The sequence below is a fragment of the Diuraphis noxia genome, unplaced genomic scaffold, assembly GCF_037042655.1.
Source record: "Diuraphis noxia isolate RWA-SAM2 unplaced genomic scaffold, SU_Dnox_SAM2 contig0003, whole genome shotgun sequence".
Classification (NCBI taxonomy): Eukaryota; Metazoa; Arthropoda; class Insecta; order Hemiptera; family Aphididae; genus Diuraphis; species Diuraphis noxia.
Window position 1 is genome coordinate 75,312,711 of NW_028301713.1, and position 24,311 is coordinate 75,337,021.

Consider the following 24,311-nt stretch of genomic DNA (forward strand, 5'->3'; position numbering starts at 1 on the left):
GACATTTTAATTTTTCAACTTTTTTAGTTTTTTTTTTCTATAAATATCGATAAAAAATTATTTGTTCGGTAGAAAAGCTTGAAAAATTAAACTTCTACACACATTGTAACAATAGCAGTTAAAAAATATTAAAATACGTAGGCACGATTTTTTTTTATAAGCATTTAAAGTTCAAATTTTGACTAAATACGTAATATTACGGCAATGTTCAAATTATCTTAGATAGAAATTCATAAAAGTTTTTCTTTTTAATTCTAAGATTTGAAAATTTAATACAAGGCTCTTAACAAAATTTTTTTTTATAAGCATTCAAAGTTTGAGTTTTGCAACATATTATGTAAAAATCACGAAAATTCACAAAATATTTTAAGCTAGAAATTCATAAAAATTTTTCTTTTTAAATCTAAGATTTGAAAATTTTTAATAATCTATAATATGTTCTAAACAGATAAACCTTCTTCGCTCAGAATCGTTTTTCGTATACAATGATATAATATCATTGGATTCAAATTTAATTCCATCCATTACAGTAACCCACTTGTAACCACTGTACAGCAGAGCGACATCCACGACTTACCCGCCTTTTTTATTATAACATTAATAGTACTATTAACAGTATAAATATTTTGCTATATATTTTATTAATACAATTGACAAGATATCATACACTAAAAATAATGTTTGATTATTTCACTTTTATTTTATTATTTCTAGTGGTTATAAATGAAAATTGCATTAAACATAAATTATGTATAAATCAAAAATTCTGACTTACTCTAACTTGGTCAGTTTTGTAAATAGAAAAAAATGTTTCAAAAAAAAATAATCTATCCGAATTTGTAAAAAAAAATAGTGTTTCCATAAAAAAAAATTAAAGTTGTATCATGCATGCGTACACCAAAAATGTTAAAAATATAAATTTATCTGAAAATGTGTCTTGGTATTTCCTACCACCACCCGAAAACCCCATTTCAATATAAGGCTTCCTGATAATGAGTGTTACCTTAAATTGTGATCACACTGTATATACTTATTACCTACTAAATCTTTGAAAGTTGAAACAGTCTTGAAACATAGGTTTATACTCTTTTTTATCCAATACCAAACGAAGAGCATCAGAACTGTCTTGTGTACCTATACTACCTGTACAAGATCCCCTCAAGTTTTTTCCTAGTTTGACTAGTATATAGTATATACATATTACATATATTAATATATTATACATAATAATCTTATATTTATCTCGATTTTATACATGCGCATCAGTGGCGTATCTAAGAGGGATCAGAGGGTGCGGTCGCACCCGGGCCCGTTCGTATAGGGGCCCAAAGAATTGTTTTCTTTTTTTGACAATGATGGTGACGGTGGCCACCGCAGAAAGAAGTTTTTCTAAACTCAAAATAATTAAAAACTATCTTCGAAGTACGATGTCTCAAATTCGTCTGTTAAGTTTGGCAATAATATCAATAGAAAAGAAAATTGCGAAAGAAATTAATACATCAGATATTATTTCTACTTTGGCAAATAAGAAGTCCAGAAGAATGTTTTAAGTTTTGAGTTAATTGTTATTTGTTACAACTGCTATAACTGTTTACTAATTTTTTTTGTTGTGTATAATATGAAGTATTAAATTAATATCTTTTATTAAAAAAAAATTTTTTTAGTTATTTTAGTAAGGTGATTACACTCCCCCGGATCTTCTTAATATATATACCTGGACGATGGGGGGCCCGTTGAAAATCTCGCTCCCGGGCCCAAATTTTGAAGTTACGCCACTGATGCGCATATATATGACCGAAATATATAGGCACTATGCCTGCGTATATTAATATATTATTCACCCTTTCTAATTTTTTAAAATGGCATTAAGTTCTTTTCTTTTCAATTGAAATACTGTTGCGTTCGTGCGAATTTTTTTGGGGTGAAGACAATTATTGTTATTCATGTTTTATATATAAATATACCATGACAATATTATCATCATTTACCGATTATTATTATTACTGCGTGTCCTTATTAATCCATTTATGCTGTGCGTAATGTATATTTGTGCTCATCAGTTGACTTCAACATTCATATACATGTATATATATATATATATATATATATATGTATTTTACGTATACATATATGCGTACATCACGATGAAACCGTTTTCAATAGCTCCGTTCTACTGTACGTACGTACTATAGGTACCTCCAAAAATATGTTGCTTTTAATGACGCCGCTTTATAATACTTTAATGATAATATTATAATACGTACATGTATGTCGTATATATATATGTATGTATGGTATATCAGTATATATATATATATATATATATATATATATATATATATATATATATATATATATATATGTCTGCTACAGCCCTCCGATAGCTGCGCTTGTACACACCCACTGGCTGGCTACTACCTATACCTAATAGGTATACGTATATAATATGCCCGCTGGCTGCTGCGTCATGTGTGTCTATATAGTCGTAATAGGTCGTTTTGATTCTTAAAATATTCCTATATAATATGTATATATTATAATGTGTGATATCTAAGGTATATATCTCGTGGTATAGAAATGGCACATAATATCCGTGATGTTCGTCGGATCATGTATATTTTATTATATGTATAGTACCGCGCGTTTGTTGACCGTGAATAATATATATATATATATACCTATATCTATAATATTATGTACATCTGACGCATTATCGTCATATTCGATAAACATCATCTTCGTCGTCATCGTCGTCGTCAAATACGCGATAATACACATGTCAAACGCGATTTTTTTATTTTTTAAATTTATAACCCCACTCGGTTCGACCCAACAGTGGTACGTGTTCAAATAACGCGCGAGTCCCAGTAGCGCATCATAACGGGACATTGTGCAACGTCACTTCACTGGTCTACAATGTCAGACAATATAATAATAATATTCTCTCAAATTCTACACGCTCATTGTTTGTTCGCGTGTTTGTCCTATTTAACAAAGACAAACATCGTACGCAGTAGTGTAGGTTATACGGTCTTAAACATAACGTGCTTAGGGCACATACGCATATCGCCACATAAATATTATACTGTATAGCTAGTGTACGAGGACCCATTTTTGCGCTCGTGCCTGTGAGATTAGAGCAGGATATCGAACGCGATTCCTCGGATCTATCGATCTAACGATATCAGCTGCAGTATACCCTTTGTACTTACCTTTTAATCCTTAAGCAATATATTATGTTATCTCGAGTATCGAAATTGATTTTGGCTCGGCTATTAATTTTAACAATATAATAATAATAATAATAATCATTATTATTATTATTTCTGTACCCTCTCCCCCGCCACGTGGGAAAGATATCTGGGTGTTATGATAGAGTGTAGGACACGTAGGTAGTCGTGCACAAAAGGCGGCTCATACATCCGAAGCGTTTGCACCGTGAATTAAGCCGATATTATATCTGATGGTGGCTGGGATGACTAGGCGATATTCCGTTTGCTGCATGTTGTTAAGTGTTCGAAAGATTTTCGTTTTATATTTTTTTCTCTACCTGTTGTTGACATGACCGGTCCGCTGACTGAAATGATGATGAAGGCTCGTCTTAAAACACGCCGCCGACATATATTACACCTATGTTCATTGCATCGTTATTTTTTCACACAATGTACTTACGATTAAAATTAGTATATAGGATGTAGGTACATCGGTACAATTATGTCTTTGAGGGTATATTATAAATACAGGTGCGAAATGGCTGCACTGAAAAGTTTTAATGGGGCTAGGTAAATTGAGTCCGAGATAAGTTTGGTACATTTTGAAAGCGGTAAATTGAGTCCCGGGGAAAAATAGGTAGAAGGTAAGTCGAGTCCCGGTAAAAATATAAAATAAAAATTTTATAGTGCACATTTTTAAATACTAAATGCATATAAATCGTTTTTCCCTGGGACTCAAATTACCTACTACCTTATTTTTTCTGGGACTCAACTTACCTACTACCTATTTTTCTCCGGGACTTAATTTACCGAGTTAGGGTCATTTGGGACTCAATTTACCAACCCCGGTTTTAATCACCGTAGAACAAAATATCAATTACGACAACGTCCTTGTTGTAAAATGATATACACACCAAAAGTTCGGTTCGCGCCGTATTTACGTTTTTTAAATTATAATTTCTATAATGGACAACAAAATTGAACGAATTTTTTTTTGTACCTTTTAGCGTTTGAAAAACAATAAAAACTGAACTATAGACAATATTGTGTGTACAATTAGTTAACAATTTACAACTATTTAATATTGGCTCATAAGTCATAATAATGAATTCGGTCACTTAAAAATTAACTATAATATTATAACGCTTCCTATTGGCTTTGATAATATATACTTATATGTTTTTACGTATACCTAACCATTGATTATTAATATTTATAGTATTTATAATCAATGGTATTACATTTTAACGTTTTAAGTTAAACATTTTGTGATGTTTGGCTAATTTTAATGTATTATTTATTTATTTATTTTAGATAAATGCCATGTAGACATCATGTACAGTTGTATTATAGATACACGATTAAGAACAATACGATTACAATTCTTAATTTAAATAAATAATATAAAATTATAAAATTGAAGTAAATTAATGATATAAAAATGGTATATAAAAATTGGTTTACTGGATAAAATTTGTAAACAATGGGAAAAGTCCAAACCGGACTCATTTCTCAACTTCATAATTCTTTCGATAGCGTTGTTCTGGCAATAATTGGTTCGGTGTAGGTATTTTTAATGCGAAAAGACATGGCATCTTCTGGAGTTATATGCGCAATATATGGAAAGAAATATCAAATATGCTTTAATCGCGGTAAATATGTTATTGAGCCATTTATATGGATTTTGAAAGAAAAGAAGTATCTGTATTCATAAAGAGATCTCAACTTTTTTATTTTCATTACTATATACGAAAGACGAATACCATACATATTATACCAATATAGCTATTGCGTTTTAAATAATTTGTTTCGTTTTTGGCAGGTTCCTATTTTGTAAAATGTTAACAAAACTATTTAAGTATTTAACGCAAATTGGAATCGGTCGTTGTTGACAGGATTTCCGGTTGATTTTATGTAAAAATAATAATTATCTTTCATAATGAATAATAATAAATAATGACGATGATGATTAAGGGAGGTACACCTATAAGTTATAACACCTATAAAACCACCTGGAGACCATCTGCTGCTGCAAGTTTAGGTTTTCCTCGAGGGAGCGCCAGCATGTCCCTATATAGTATATGATATATTATTATATCAATAAAATGTTGTTGCCTGATTGGATAATAATTTAGGGCAGATGGTTGTTATAATTGAATGATGGCGGGATATAAAAGGGGGCACATTTAATCGGTATTATTTAATTGTTCGTAGTTCAAATATAGTACCGACATAATATTGTAAGTATATATGCGTAGAAAGTATTTATTTTGATACCTACTGCAGCATATTTATATTGTATCTATATTTTTAAATGTATAACAATTTATACTGCGGTCTAGAAATATTTTACACTCCATTTTTAATCGGGTTTATATTTTATCTCTAATACACAATTTGACTACAAATCGTCGCTTAATTAGCGTTTAAAGATCAGAATAATTATTAGAGCAATAAGCTAAATCAATGACCGGAAAAAAGTGTTTTCTTTTTTTCTATAAATGTCATCAATAAGTTTCTTTCTTATAAAGTCATTATTTTATTTTTCCATTGTATATTTGTAGTATTATAGAACATAATATTCGAAGCATATTTGCAGAATCGCAGGCCTTAATTTGAAAATTGATTATTCTAAAAACAATTTTATGTTTTATGCTAATAGTTATAAGTATTAGTGTTTTAAATGTATTCATAATCCATATACTTTGAAATATATCCATAAATGCTAACAATATCGTGCTTATTTTATAAGACACGAGTTATAGCATTTATTATACAAATTTATAGTTTGTGTACTATTTAGATCATTCAGATTAGCAAAGATACAAACAATAATAAATATTATATTTTTATCAGCTATTGTATATTAATAACACTTACTATAATAGTATGATGTAAAAGTTGTTTCAAAGAAACAATGATAATTTAAATTATGTTCCAACATGCCAAGTAGATATATGATTGAATCAAAAAAAAACTAGGTGGGCGAATATATTATTGACGTCATGAATTGTTATAACAGACAGTATGACATTTAAAATAAAGATATTTCTTCTATGTGAATTATCGTACTAGAAATCGCGCGGAAAGATCATTCACCGTTTCTAATTTATCAAACACTTTTTTAGTATTATTTTTTATGGACATTTTATCTTATGGCAATAATGTTCTATAATATAATGTACAGTGAAATTTCTGTTGTATACAATGTACATTATTCAAACACCCATAAAAATAATACTTAAACTTTAATTCCATCTTATATTACACCCTCAATTTTAACGATTTTCTATCTAAAATATAAAATTGATAAAAATAAAAATGAAAGTTATATTATAAGAGATACCTGCACCTAGTATTGATTATTCAATTATATATTTTTGGTTATTTACCTAGCACCTCATTTCTTCATTTAATATTGAATGTATTTATATTCTAGACGATACAAACGTATATTTATTTAAAATAATATATAGGTACTGTTTATACAGTAAATTGTTAAGCAAATTATTTTTACATTAAAACTTCAGATCTATATTAATTTCAATTCGTGCAATCGGTTATATATTTACACATCATCGGCTCGTAAATTTTAATAATAGCTGCAGTACATCCGTGTGTTGCGAATTAAATTTTATACACGAGGCTTTAATCAAAAAATTTGATTTTTATTGTACAATTAATTGTTTGTTTGTTATTTAATCAATAAATATCAAAGTTTGTCTTATTATACAGCCTTGTATATTATTCAAATAACCGGATTCACCATTATTATATTCTGTGGCTAAAATGCATATTTCTGTGTACAATTTTTTTATTATTATTTACAATTATATAATATTATGTAATATATAATATATTGACATTGTATATGCACATTCATAAATACAACGAATGTATTTATTTATTTACGTTCGTAGTTTATTACTGAGATTTATGTAAAAATATGTGTAGGTATGTACCTATATTATGTGAGTTTTTTAAGTACATTTTTGTCATTGTTTTTTTTCCTATCGCATATACATTGTGTATATTGATACGCGCTTTATTATGTATATCAAACATTGTTACACGTCAGTACACATATTTCAACCTGCAAATACGAATCTCCTGTTTCGCATGCATATATATAAATTTAGGTGTGTATATTGTTGTAAATTTCGAGTAGGTATCTATTGCATATATCCAGACATACCCAATAATAACATCGTTCTATTATACACGTATTATAGCTATTCAGTCGCTACAGCAAGTGTATTATAGATTTTTGATGATGACAAAAAAAAAAATGTAGGTACCTATATAAAATATAAAAAATCGTGCAGTATGCAGGGCGGGAATGTGTCTCTGAGAAAACGTACCTATATTATATTTTTTTCGTTTTATATGCATGTTATTTAAATTTACAACGATAATCGGAACTTTCCAATTCAGATTTTCTTATTTTTCCGACTGCGCTGCTGCAGATCGGATGTGCGTCATTTCCCCCCGGTGCATGTATTATACAGTATATACACTCGTCACTCACACGAAATGGGACTTATATACTGTAACAGCTATTTAGTGTACCTATCTATAATATGCCTTTAGATATAGAGGTATAATATATATATATAGGACATTGGTCCTGCGCGAGAGTCTGTTATTGTAGTCGGAAGTAATTTTCTCACGCAGGAAAAGTGTCGTTATACCCGGTTCACCTACAGCCCGAAACCACGCGATAGATGGTATATCCGCCTGGTATAGGTGTATATATGCACACTTGTTCCCTCCAGTATATGCACTATATTATTAAGGAGGAGACGATGGGTGATACTCGTGCAACGATGCGTCGTGGTATGGTGGTGGTAATTTACACGTACGGAAATCGCCTTGGTAGGGGATAAATAATAATGAAAACGATAAAATAAAATCGGAAGACCGCCAGTAGTACAGTGGTGGAGTGGCGATGGTTGTGGTGGTGGAGGTCGCGGTGGTGGTGGTGGTGGTGGCGGCGGCGGTGGCGGTGGTCAGGAATGCGGGGTCATGGGAACTGAAGTGACTCGGTGGTACGGCGGCGGCATTGGCGGCCATGTTGGATTGATGGATAATATTATGTCGGAGAGCCTCAATCGTGCGTCTGGACCGGGGGGAACTGTATTTTTTCGGCAGCCCACCGATCAGCAGTAGTCACTCGTTCGGTTTTTCGTCACCGTTTTATACGCACCGTTATTGTCGTAGTGGTCGTCGTCGCAGTCGTGCATCGTATTTTATTTTATTTTTTTTATAAAAAATCTATAACAATATAAAATTCAATTTACCCATATTCGCCAAATATTTTTCCCCTGCCCATTAGTGCGTCGTACGTCTTTTCGGCCTCCAGGGACCGATGCCGCCGTGGCCTTTATTGTCCCCAATGACTTGGCGCTTTATTTATTCGGTGTAATATTAAACTTAATTTTACCTGAACACAACCAGGTATACGGTCGTATGGGACAATCGGTATATGCGTCGCATGTTTCTTAAATAGTTATTACCGTTCTTGCCGTGCTCGTATCCGCGTATATTAGACTTCAGTGCCGTTATAGTGTTAATCTTTTACAGGCGAAAGTCGTTCAAGACGAGCGTCCAGTGATAATGATACTGAAGCATCGGATTTGGATGCCGATGAATCTGCCGAACACAAGAAATATAGCCAGTCAAGCAGTAATAACGAATCTCCAAGCTTAACGCCAGGATTTCGAGTAAGTTCATTTTTAAGTACTATGTTTTTATTACGTCTTGAGCTTTTCGGCATAAAATTCTATTTAATTAATAGTATTATATCATTTACAATTAGCTAATAATAAGAAGTAACATGTATACCTATTAATATAATATGTAATAATATAATATATGATTTACTTAAACAACAGTAGGTATTTAGATTCTGTAGTTATTGTATTATATATATAATATATATTACATTTGAATAGGACAAAAACATTATAATTAATTATGATTTAATAGATGATAGGCAGATTTTATACATGTATTATGGTTTTGCATGCAGTTATTAATTATAAATCATTTATATAAAATAAAATTGTGTTTAAATTATAAAACTAATCTTTTATAGGATCATTATTCATTTCATAACAACTTGCATTAATTTTTAGACTTTTCTCAATCATAATAATTTTATGTAGGTATAGGTACATATTTTTAAATTTGTTAGTGCCTATAAGAGTTTATTGAAATTTTCCACGTTTTCGCGATCATATTCTTGTTGCGTTCATATTTCTGTACAGATGATATATTATTTAAGTACACATATTATTATGTATGTAATACAAACTTACAACAGTCACTGTACAATATACCTACATAGTTATTTATGGGATACCTTAATATTTAATGGTGATATACAGTATCTCTAGGTTATAGGTTAGGTAAACGCAAATACTATTTTAAGCTAATAGTTTGCTGTTTACATTTAGTATTTAGTATTTGGTGTTTGTTATTTTTGTTTAAATATTTTTATGATGAAATAAATAACCATCATGTTTTGAGTAAACTCATATTCCATAGCATTATACATGTATATATTGTATGAACTTGACAATATTAGACTTACATCGAGAATATATTTAAGAAATTATTTATAAACAACATAAAATCTATGTGGGCTTATAAAATATATTATTCCAATGCTCGCTTAGTACCTTTGTGTACTAAATTCCAAATTATACCAAAACAAATCATTTTGTATATCAGCTGTAGTCATTCATAATAAGTTAGGTTGATTTATATTTTATATATACTAATCTGATAATTATTTTTCTAAAATGTCTACTTATTCAAACATTTATGAACTCATCACAAAGCACATTTGGTATGTAATATGTTGATTATTTTATTTACATGCATTAAGATAGATGTAGCTTCTATAGCTATGAATATTTCAAATAATTATTGAAAAATTGGGGGAAAATACAGAAATGTAACTTGTAAACAATAATAAAATACTAGATATTTTTTATAATTTTATCCAAAATTTTAGTTTAATTTCTTAACCTGATGAAATACATAGCTATATAGTATATTATATAGTTATAAATATCAATTAATACACATGGTATAAACGTAAAATGTAAAATGTGACCGACCACAAATGTATGCCTTTATAATATTATTGTTGTACCTTTATTAGATACTATATACGGATTATAACATTAAAAAAAAACTATGTAGGTATATACAGAATACAGAGGATAAATTTTATGATTTCTTTTGCTCATATTTAGTGCAGTTCATTATGTTGTATTATTATAGTGATATACTATGGTTGTATTATACATTTTAAAATAGCAAAATATTCATCATATTTAAAAAATGATTCAGTTGAAAAAACCTCGATTGCTTACACTTTTCATATTATCTGTCTAGTTTTTATTCTTTCATTTGCATTGTTAGAACTTTTCCAAAATGTTGTAATCAATACTTGTCATTTTAAAATACAAGGTTAGGCACTCATATTTACATTAATATTAACATATAAATTCAATAAATGCTAAAAACCTTTGTTATTAATTTTTTGTATATAACTTATTTTAAGTTTTAAAATTATCTTAACTTGAGGATAAATAGAATTTAATACGTTTTATTATTTTGTTGATTTACGATGATTTATTGTTGCATTCAAAATATTAATAAAAATACACTACAACTTCAGCATATAGGCAGTATCTATGTCCTGTTTTTTAAAAATTGAATACATTACCCATAGATTAATTACATGTATATATATATATTTCTAACTATTTTAATATACTATCTACAAATTGTAAACGGAACTTGTTTTATGTGATTTTAAATTTAAATGTCTACAATATAAAAATTCTTCGATTGATGTATCATATAGTTGACGGTTTGTCCGTTTTTCAGCAAGTTTTCTATTACATAGGAAACCAAAATTGTTCATATTTCATAGGTACTTTTTCTAATTATTTAAATATATATGTAATTCTTCTTTCAAATTTGTGACTCACACAAAAAATGATTTTGTTTTTAAACCTTTTACTTTTATGACTTATAGAGACATTTCTATATCTTCTATTTTATAAAGCCTTCTGCTTTACCTTTATGCTTTAAATTTTTTTTCATCGTTCAAAATATCCTATATACATTTTAAGATACAATCAATATTAACCGAACTCTATGAACAATCGTATCTTAAAGTCAACGATTTTTCGTCTAAATACATACTAACTGAATTTTACAAAATCGACGATAAGCAATATTATTTTTACAATCTCTATAACTTTTGATATTATATATATTATAAACCTACATACCTGTTTCAAACATTTTATGACCACTTTTATGATTTGCTTTTAGTAATAATTGTGTGAATTAAATTATTAACAATAATATAGACATTATTATAATGTTTATGTAATTATTTTAACAACAGCATTACAAATATACTTAATGATAACAGTTTTTAATTGTGATTTATTTATATATTTCTAATTTTTGATTTTAAAATTTATGATTTGTTAAAACATGCGATTAATTGATTTAATTAATCCTTTTACAAACTCACTTTAGTAATATAATTATTTATAGTGTTTTTAAATCCGCCATCACGTTTTATGGAAGAAAACGTATTCCTATTTTCTCAACCCTGAAGGTAGTTTCTTTTTGAAAAATTTATCTAGTTTTTTCTTTGGATAATAAGTGGTCTAAAATCGAAAAATGACTGCAGTCCTTTTCTTAATAATTCAGAAAAAAGTAAGACCCATTTCATACTTGCGTGTGTCGTGTGATGGTACTATTATTGTGATTGTCAAACGGGCCTTACAAAAAACAGTAATAAAGCGAGAATATTTTTACGATACTAGTTTTTGACGTTTTACTATAAAGTTTGGAGTTCAAATTTTCGAAAAATTATCAAAATAACTGAAAATTACAAATTTATAAATCCATTACATTTTCAACGTTCATGCTCCTAATGATTAATAAGGTAATATAATGTTTTTTATAAGTTATGGTATAGATTTATAATTTAACATGTTCTTACAAAAATCAAAAATTATTGAAAAATATTTATGCATTTTTTTAAAAGTATTTTAAAAACAATGTTTAACAATATTATGTATCATAGAATGTAGATTTTAATTTTAATTTTAGAAGTACCTATTTATTGTTAAAATTTATATAATACATAAATCTTTATAATGTTCATTACCATATTATATATTGTACATAGTATATTATCAAAGGTTTTGTATATATTATATATACATCACTTAATACAATGGATAAGAAATTTGATTACATTTTGTTATTATAGTTTCTTTATATCCTACACAATTAAAACAATTTAATGTCATTATAAATTGTTAATGTTAATAATAATATACGTGATCATTTATGATAAATACATTCATGCAATTTCAAATTAAATGTTCATTTTTACTTTGGTATAGTTAGGTACAAGTTTTTTGTGTAGCGTATATGCAATGTGAACTAGACTACACTAAAGTAATACAATAATACCACGGTACATTAGTGGAAAAATCGAATTGTAGAATGGGTGGCATGTTTTCTCTATGGGATTCATAGTAGATTTTATGTAGCGTGATAGAGAGTTTATCAGAGAAAGATAGAGTATAGAAAAAAGTCCGTAACCAATTCTCGATTTCCTGTACACATCGATCATCCTATATTATACTTGTGTGTAATATTGTCAGGTGTATATATTATTATGCTTTTATTTGGTTACATTGTTGTTATTTTTCGTGTGTTCTATTTCATTTCTTACCATTATTATTATTACTTTTTTATTCTACTATAGGTGAAAGAATCTCCGTTTTACGAACCATCGTTTGAGTTTGACTTTGATGAACTCGAATCCATTGCAGATATGATGCAGTGTTATCCTCAACCACCGCCATCTTCCAGGCATTTCCAAGTAAGTTAATTATTTTCATTTAATTTTAATTCTAAATTTATACAAAATATCCTGTGAGCCACCTTACCATAATATTTGAATAAAGTAATATAAGATACAAATTTTTAAATTATTGTACCTTTATAGCCTGATTTTGCCTGGGAAAAATAAAATACGACACTATTTATAAGTGTATCTCGAGTTTAGTGTAGCTCAATTCACAGGCAAATCGGCGTCGGTGTTGTATATACCTCGCTTTGTAAACTACCCTATTCGAGGTCGATGTTCAAACCTACTCTCTAAACTTTCCTGATATCACTTACAATAATTTTAATTATAATTAAAATCAATCGAATAGTTTTTATGTTTTTAAGTTATATACATTCATTTATTTTTATATGTATATATCAGTTGTCATAGATTATATAAAACTATAGTAATTAAGTCCTTTTTGTTCCTGTAACTAATGGAAATCCTATATTTAAACAAAACAAAAATATTCGATTTTTGGGAGTCAAAATGAAATTTACGAGTGTTTCACTCAGTGATAACCTATAGGGGTGGTTTGAAAAACAAAACTATGAAAGTATGAACAATGATCGAAGCTCGAGAAATATGTTGTAGGTATGTGTGTAATATTTGGTGCCATTGGGTACAATAGTTTCTAATATAAGTTTAAACTCCCCATACGAACTTATATTCATGAATATATTTACATAAAAATAAACAGTAGATAATTATAATATTTAATCTATATTTTGTAATTTAATTTTATAAATAATTTTTCATTTATATGTGAAATGCATTTATCTGCTTGAACAAATGTTCAAATTCATTGATATTTGTACCATTAATCTGAAAATCTATTCAATGTCTATACCACATCTATAATCGTGCAATGATATGAGTGAAATTAGTGATATTAGATATTATTTATAATAAATTACGCTGATATAATATTTTGCCATCTTGGTATTTTTACCGGTTTACAGTATTTTTGTTATTAAAATGTGTCAGGTATAATATTTTTGATTATATTATATTATATAAATTAACGAGTAATAGTTATAAGATCCAAGGTGATTTAAAGGAGAGGTATTAATTGAAAAAAGGCAAAAATTAATTAATTTGAAAAATAGAAGTCGGTATCGCCACAGGATACTTCTTAAATGGTAAAACATCAAGTATTTGAAAATATGATTCTGAAATAGACTTTAAGTTGTACAATATGATATGTTTTATAACCGTACGTAGTCACTTTACGTTATACACTTTTTACTGATATACTCAATTCTCCTTACACGTATGATAAATCAAATTACAGTTTCACGCAACAACATTTATACAACAGATTTTGAAAAGCAATATTATTTGTATTTGGGGAAAAGGAATTTTTTCGTCAATTATAGTTTCTTCTTAATTGTTTAACTTAAAAATTATAAATTAAATTAAATCAATAGTATAATACCTACTCAAAACAGCGATATTTGGACATCACTTTGCACTACTTATTTACCTATATCATATTTCATACGTATGCCTATTATCATAAAAGAGTACGTCGAAATAAATCGGCTTTTCCGAAATCGGCTACGGATTGACGATAATACGAAAAAACGATAAACGGGGCCGACTCGAAGCTGCGTCTACGCGAACGTTTTGGGTATAGATAGGTACCTTATATTGTATATATTATATTATAAACATTAGACCGTGACGGCTGCTGTGTTCAGTCGTCGCTCGCGTTAGGCTGTATAATATTAATACGCACGCCTCTCCGTTACGCCTTCTTTTTATTATTAATTTTTTTACACCGTGCAAAAAATCTCAGTCGAGTGTATGTCTGGTGTGTGTGTTTGTGTATTCATTCGACCTATTTTGATGTTTTTTCCTTAGGTTTTTCGACTTTGAGTCCCGTTTTTTGTTTTAAATATTTTTTTTTATATAATATATTATACTATGAACGCCTCGTATGTACCTATATATTAATATTTAATATGTATGAATTATATAAACGCCACCGACGATCTTCGACTGCAGCGGTGGCGGCGGGATGTCTCCGTTTTTCTTGATTCACTCACGCGCACAAAATACCTACTATTATAATCTGCGCCAACATCTTTCGACGATTTTATTACTTTTATTATTATGGTGTTGTTGTTTTATTATTTTCTTTCAACAATCGTATTCACGCCCCGCACAACGACATAATGATAACGTGCAGCGCTCGCTCGTATGTGGTGTCTGTAGGAAGTGTAATATAATAATAATAATAACATAATATTGCAGGACGTCTATTGTGTTCCGCGAATAGAGAAAGTACCGCTATGTGCAGCGCGCATTGATATAGGCGTATATAGAAAGTAACGTTTTTATTTTTTAATATATATATATATATATATACATATAATATTATATTGTATATCGGATATACATATATATGCAGTATATTTCGCTGTTTGTTTACGAGCCGAGCGTGCTTGCTTATTGGCAGCAACGGCGACTCCGCACAAACCAACGCCGTCGCCCCGTCGCCAAAACAGTCGCCGGCGGACCAAGTTTCTATAACATATTATATACATACACCGCACATAATATTATATTGTTATAAATTATAATGTTTGTGTGTGTGTGTGTGCGCATTTATTATGTATACATTGTTGGCCAATAATGATCAATGGCGTCTTATGATGTATACGTATAATAACATAATAATAATACATACCTGATATACAGTAATACGATCTATATAGTGTAGTATTATGTATATAGTTAAACCCGCGCGCTTTTATTTTTGATCCGTTAGTCCGTTATCGATTATGTATAATATCACTACACCGAGGCCCTTGTCGATTATATATAGTATATACCGTATTTGAACGTTGACTGTGTGATGCAACTATATTATATTATGAATTATGATGCAGGCATAATATTATATAGATCAAAAATTTCGAATCCTTGAACAACCTGCACCACGACGATCACACAATTTGTATTTACCGCTGTTTTATTATCTATTATTGTCATTGTTATCACCTACTATTTGTACGCGTGTTGCAGTGTGTTCACAGTTCACACACTCTGAATAAGCTCAGAATCTAACTCACAAGAACGAAAGATTGGCATGAGAAAATTGTCGGTTGATGTTGGTCATATTATATTCATGGGCGCTACTAAATAGAGGTTAATTATATTTCTGGTGATATAGGAAATTATATAGCATTCTTAAATTGGCAAAGAATGTCAAATATTTTCAAAATTTAAATCAAAATTTACAATTTTTAAATAATAAAAGAAATACAAAAGGTGTTACTCTATAAATGTTCTTAAATTTAAATTTAATTACTAAAAGTATAAAAGACTTGTAGGATTAAATCGTTATTTAGTATCAACAATCTATTGATCGTTTTTTCGCGTTGATATGATAAAAAATTAGAACCATATTAGGGCCCATCTACTCCGTCAGGACGTATACATAATATACATATCCAAATTGAAACCTAATTTCCAGTATTTAGTACTTTTTCAAATGAAAATTTAGTAAAAAAATAACTTGAATTTTTTAATTAATATTCCATTATAATTTATAATCTATAATGCCGAATAAAATTGAATCCTGATGACGTACCTAATAAAACCTAGCTTTGCCTAGTGATAGCTGATCAGACTTATTATGCAGTAGTGACATTTCGGTGATGGAAGGGTAGGCGTTTGCTCCCCTTTGTCATTGAAGGGATGCTATTGGTATAGACTGGTGTCTTGCTGGTTTTGGGCCACCAGCCCCCAAACATGATTCATGTCATTTCCAAATAAAGTTTAATCATTATTCGTGGCTCGTGCCAATGCATAAATAACTATCGAGTATTTATATATTATATATTTCTAATTTACTTGTACTGGTTAATAGAAGAATTGTAGTCTATGGCACGGTTGTAGATAGTTATCTACTTGTTTGGATTAGCCTTTGTTGACATCTCAGTTTTATACATTAGAACAGCGGTTCTCAACCTTTTTATAGTCACCTGACCATTTTTTTTTGCTTATTAATAATATATACGTTTATGTTATATGTATATAGAATTTTGTTAGTAAATTAATTTTTTATAAAGGTAGATTTACTTCGCGTACCACCTATGAGCTTTCCGCTTACCACTAATGATACGCGTACCACAGCAGGTTGAGAACCGCTGCATTAGAAGATGGCTATTTGTATTGATATAAAAGTGTAATTGTATTGTAATATAATGTATATGTTAGCGAATAGTTATTTTTTTTTTGGCTGGTTTTTGCTCTCTCCTCTCAAAAACTGAAATTACACCAATCCTTTATTAGTGATTGACCTTTTTTATTCATTCATATTGTTAGAAATGATTTTTGTTTTTTTTTGGCAATCACTTATAGAACTTTGGGAGGATATATATATTTTTGGGGAAAATGTAAGTGAAACCTAACCACTTAAATCCCTTGCACGTGATACCTATATATAAGTACCTTTATGGATAAATCATTCTATCGAACTTGTCCTACCTACTCTTATTGTTGATTTTTGAATATTCGTATCGTATTATGATGTTAACATCTATATAGGCTGGTTACATCAGTTGGTTTTGTAAGTTTCAGTATGTATGATACTGTGGAGTAGAGTGTGTACCATGTGTATCTATGCCACACATACTACTGTATGTAGTATGTGTGGCATAAATTTTCCCTTAGAAAAAATCCATTCCACGGGGCTGCGCGCGTGAACTAGTGTTGTCGGCCGAAGTGTTTACTTCAGATCGCCTTTCACAATTGATTGCAACGTCAAAAGCCACCTTATAGGTTTTTATTAAAATTAAAAACAAAATAATGAAGTATAGTATTCTTCTTCTTCTTATCGTGTCCGGTGCTGTGGCTATATGCTATTAATAAAATAATAAAATAATCTAACAATAAGTTAATAAGTAGGTTAAAATACAAATAAATTTAATAATAAATACATACACGTTATCCTAGGTAGGCATAGAATTGTCATTTAAATATTTTATTCATATCCAAATATTTGTACCCCATTTGTAGCCGTTTGTTAAGCTACCTGCAGGTGAATCGTAATAAATTAATCAACAATAAACAAATTATTCGTATTAATTCATACTTATATAAACTGTGTTTTTGTCTTTCAGAGGGCTGAGAGATAGTAGTAAAATGTTATAAAATTTAAATAGGCTAGTTTTATTATAATAATGATTCATACTAAATCATAACGTTTATCTTATTATATCGTAATATGTATGTAATAGACTCTAAATAATTTATTATAATGACACACTTCATCAATTAACCACTTCCACAGACTATGAATTTAAACTCATATATAGACATGTTCAGTAAAAGATGTTTGTTGTATAGCAATTAAATATCGTTTAGTATTTAACACACATGGACCTAACCTAAATATTAATAATAAATATGGTTACTTGTATTTAATAAAATGTAGGTCCGCAGTTTAAAACGTATAATCTTCAGCAAAGGTATACGTAAGTTTATAATAATTCATTTTAAATCTATATTTTTACCTGTGTTTTTTTAAAAGTTTATTTTGTAAGATAATGATAGAAGTATACTGCGAATCCGTTAAACATTATTACTACCAATAAAGTAGCGATAAGACGCACGGTAAAAAGATAATTAAAAATCTTGGCGATTGTATCAGATTTACTCTATATAAGTGTTCGTATATAAATTACATATAAACCGTATTCATACATACATTACATTTCGTTGTGGTTTCGTCAATCATTAATTTAATTTGTTAGTGAGGGGTATACTCTGATTAGGGCAACAAGGTCGTCTTTCTCCGAAGTTTTCGAAGTTAAAAGCTTCTGTTTATTATTTTTCAAACAATTTTTTTCGTTGCCGCCGCTGCTACGTATCCAACACGCAATTTCGTCGACCGGTGGAAATGTGTCAATGTAAACGGGTCTCCTCGCGTACTAGTCAGCATATAATAATATTGTAATGTGCGAGCATGTGCGATAAAAGATTGATTGTTTTGCGGGAGCCATCGTATAGTGGTAATTATCGAACTACAGATTATAATATATATATATTTATATTAATGTTATTGTTGGGCTGTCGAAATGATGTCACCGAAACATCCATCATTGAACTAATTACGGTTTTCGAGGTTTCATATTATGTGTACAATACGCGTGCGCGCGTGTGTGTGTGTGTGTGTGTGTGTCTTGTAGTAGAAGAGGAGAAGTATAGAAACTAGGTAAAAGGAACAATCGTAGAGGATGATAAAAAAACAAAAAAAAAAAACAAATATACCATTCCTAGTGTACAGCCTCTTAATTATCGCGCGCGGTCTTGACGTGAAGCCAAAGTTAGTTGTATTGTGTATGTGTATAAAATATATCTATACTTAATATATTGATGTGTGTGTGTGTATTGTATTTTTTTTCTAATACTAAACACAACCATTAAGCCGACACCTACCAATTTGTGTTCCGAATTTCGCCGTTTAAAAATAATGATAATTGACACACATTTGTCTACTGGCGGTGTGAAATAGCTTATAAACGCTCTGCACAACAGTTTTCGGATGATTTATCGTGCATGATTTATGTAACGTCTTCATTTTGCTTCTTCTTCGCGCCTATTAGTACATAATATATGTATATAACATCATACGTTTTAAAATGATAATATTATAATATCTGCAATATATCATATAAATTTATATATTGCATGTACCTAAGCCGTACAATATTTCTGTATATTTTTGGCATTCAACGCACACAGGTCTTCAGAGCTTCTTTAAAAAATAAACTAAAAGAATATTTTTGTTTGTATCTCGCGCGCGCGCGTATGCGCTCATTGAATTCATATTTTGCGTAGGATTTCGTTTTCTTTTTTCCAGTGCACAGTGTGTGTTTGTGTGTGTGTGTGTGTGTGTCTAGCGTGTCCGTAGGTGTCTTTTGGACGGATTCACATACGCACACACAAGCGCGCACGCGGGCACACAAATATACTCATATTTATGTACACAAGTACGCCTCGTGTTGCGTTTAAGTCACCGCCACAACTATACGACCTGTTAATGGTATATTGTATATGACATATGCGTTGTGGTGTTGTCGCGACAATATTTTGGTCTTTTGTGTGTGTGTTTTTTTTTGTCCTGTATATTATTATAACGACCACGAAAAAATAATAAACGATATGATGATGTTACATATTATACTTATATGTATAGGTACGTTTATGAGTTTGGATTTAACCTACCTGTGATGTATGCTTTGTGTATATAGTATGTTATATATTTACCATAAGGTATTTAGTTCATAATAGTTATAATTGATTGGTTAAACGGTATTGTACGTAAAAATGCCGTTGTACTTATATATTCTGCAGTCTATAATATCAATATTTATTTATAATTCCAACGGAAATCTGTACGATCCGGTCATTATATATTTTGATACTATTTTGGGGTTGATATAATTTTGCGAATTCCTTTTTTTTTTTTATAACAATTGTATAACTATTGCAGGCTTACGGGTGCACCTTGTGTAGCATATATATATATATATATATATATATATATATATATATATATATATATATATATTGGTATCTATACCTTACATACCTTTAGTCAGACATTAATAATTAGCATACTAAAATTTTATTATTGATCATTTTATATTAATATAATATATGTATTAACGTGAGTGTTAATAAATATTAAAACATTAATGTAATTAGTACAATTTTATTTTCCTCATATATTAATTGAGATTTCTTAAATTTAAAGCTTAATTTTTTTTTAACCATACAAACAAGATCTTATACTTAAGATATCAATTAAAATAATTTAATTTAAATATTTGTACCTATATCTTTAATCGTAGATAAATAATAATTAAATTCTAATTTCTAAACAAACAAATAATATTTTGTCGAGCATGAATTGCAAAATTTACTTACGGATCAAGGTTTTTTTCTACCGGTAATATTCATAAAATACGTACTAACCATTTTTAAAAGACCAATAATGTTCTTTAAGATCGCTTATAATTATTTTTAATTATCCATCAACTAAATCAAACAAAACAAATCATTATTTACAAAATTACTTTACTATATACCATATTAATCATATATTATACTAGCCGAACCCGTGCACTTATTGTTTCCCGTTAAAATGCCAATTATATATAATTCAAATTTTGTTAATTCGCTTTTTCAATATTCGGTGCAATTTTAAATTTTTTATCGGTTTTCTTGAATCTCAAAATACTTGTGCATTGCAAGCACCCCTTTAAAATGTGAATTTTGGAAAATGCTTTCTGAGTACACACATAATATGGTGGTACGAAATGATCATTGTTTATAGGCTCTACGTTGATCAGTCAATGAGTCAGTCAGTTCACGTTCAATTATATCATATTATTGTAGTCTTCCCGTCTGGCGTTGACCGTGAGATATATATAACTTGTAATTATGCGAGCACTACAGGAGTTGCGTACGTAAGTGCATAATTTCTAACTCTAAACTCTAATACAACTACCATACATTGAGCTACTCGGTTACTGAAAAGTGCCAACTATTTTTCCCCGCTTGGTGTGCAATCACTTTTTGTCTTTTAGTATAAGGTTTCATCTTAAACAAATAATAATATCATCATTATATTACTAAAATACTTTTTTAATATAGGTACATTATATATTTCAGTTTCGAAAGTAATTTAGATGATATATATTATAAGTTTATAATATTATATATAATATTATAGTGCTGCAAAATTAAAGAATATTTCTGTATTTAATTTTATAATTTTATTAGTGAAAATCCATAATCCTGTAAAGTAAATATATTCTACACCATAAATCTTATTAACTCTATTAACTCTACATTTCCTCCCCTCCCCAAGTATTTTGTTAAAACTATAAGAGTTGTATTTGTTAGACAAGTCTTTTTTCGAATAAATCCTAAGTTAGATAGCAATGAGGTATAAATAGAAAAAAATACTTTTTTTCAAAAGTTTTTAAAAAAATTTTTTCATATTATTTTTTTTCACTGATGTTTGATAAATCTAAAACAAATATTCAAATATATATGAAAAAATTTATTATTCGTAGAAATAATTATTAACTCTGTATTTTGTTTTATAAACAAACCATACACGCAATTACAATTTCTAATTTAGAATATATATATATATAATATTGTTCGTATATATGTATTGAAAACCACGCACTGAGAAAGTTATTTTTATAATATTATGAGTAGGAGGAAATATTAAAATATTAATTAACCGAAAAAATATTTAGTCATTTAGAAAATTGAGAGAAAATGTTGTTTTTATAATTCTTAAAAATAATACATAACACTATTTATTAATTTATACAATTTGATAAGTGTATAATATTTTTAGTATAACCGTGTTCCTTTCAATTTTTAAGTATAGTTCAAACTAACATTACCTAGAGTTTTGACTTAATGAGTATTTTATATATATATGTTATACTCTAATATATACCTACATATTATATTATAAAATATTATGTGTTAAACATCACATAATATTAACTAAATATAATGTATAATATGTTAATTAGTGATGCGTAGTTGCGATGGTTATAAAAAACGGTATCGTCAGAGAACTAGAAGGTTTTATCCATAGAAATGATTCAAACAAACCTTGAACAATTATTTGAACGCACGGTTATAATATTAAACGTAAATTTCTTCAATCTTGAGTGGTAATTTTTTCAAGTATTGTTACCTATGAACAATTTGAAAAAGACATTATTACTTTTGACAATAGTCATAGTATATTGTATTTTACACGTTAAAACTCGAATGTATTTATTTAAAAAGTTGTAATTATCATAGATATGGTCCATAGGTTTTAAATAATGTTTTAGTATATTTTCTCTGTGATTCAAAGATATCCATAAAGGGAATGGTCCCATTACATTGTTATATGGAGGACGGAGATATTACATAACCTAATTAGGTCGTATATGTGTCGAGTGTTTGTTTATATATTATAAATATATATTAATCATTAATAAGGAAGAGCCACGATGTGTGGTTTATTACAAAGTACGAGTAGGCACACACCAGTGATATATGACTGCTGTAATGGTTAATGTTATCCATTGGTACAAGTTAAATTAATTCTAACATGTTTGATGTGCAAAATATTTTGTTTAATATTTACTTATTATATTATTATTGTACATTATATTTTTATTTATTGTTATGCTGAAATGTACTATAACTAAGCCTAGCAGTATGTTTTTTAACGTAAAATAATGTTGATACAAACTATTTTTAATGTTTTTTAAGTAATTATATTTTTGAAACATAATAATATCATATTTAATCGAGTAGAATTGAAGTAAAGTTTGATTAAGTCGCGTATCATGATTTTAGTAGATATTATACTTGTGTTCTCGTGTATTTAAAACAGTTATTGTTTTTAGTTGTAATTTGTGTATAAGATAGGTTTTGATAAATGTTTAGGTAATGGAGATGTAGCCCATATATATATTGTATCTATATTATATATATATTATTATATATGCTATTATAAGGGAACGCGATAAAATATGTTTTCATGTCTAATATTCGGTCGGCTCTATGTTTTTATCCTTTTACACTTATTACTAACGTTTTTAATTTTAGTTTTGTATATTTTCTTCTTCAAATATTCTTTCAACTGGTTCTAGTATGTCACTTTGCGGTGATTTTGTTTATTGAATAGTTTAAGTGGGTGTTTTATTATATGGTTTCGCATAAAACGGTTAGTAACGAAATGTCCAATTGTTTTTATTTTGAACGAAATTTATATAAATAATAATAAATTAAAAATGAACTTTGATAGAAACTTACTATGTATCATGTATATGATTATTATGTTTTACTGTGATAATGTATACAATAATAAAGACGGTAGCCAACCTTTGAAGAATAAAAAAATAAATCGACTGTAAAATACTCGTTTAGTGATTATTTCATAATATTATAATATTAAAGATGCATTGTCGGTTATATGCAAGCTATAACATATGTTTTCGATAAAAGTAAAGTATGTAGGAATATAAAAATAGGCATAATTATTAAAATATATCTCCTTGTCGGCGGTGGTTATTAGGTTATACATAATATTATTATATTCATAC

General features: G+C 28.7%; 1 protein-coding gene across 2 annotated transcripts in view; it reads left to right on the top strand.

The window, feature by feature from the left end:
- cnc (NFE2 like bZIP transcription factor cap-n-collar) overlaps positions 1–24,311 on the top strand; it is a 103,725-nt gene that overhangs the window by 56,019 nt on the left and 23,395 nt on the right. For both annotated transcript variants that reach the window (XM_015524933.2, XM_089221867.1), the window contains exons 5-6: positions 8,796–8,935; positions 13,033–13,149. In XM_015524933.2, the coding sequence (XP_015380419.1) occupies positions 8,796–8,935; positions 13,033–13,149 (257 nt within the window). The remainder of the gene's footprint in view (positions 1–8,795; positions 8,936–13,032; positions 13,150–24,311) is intronic.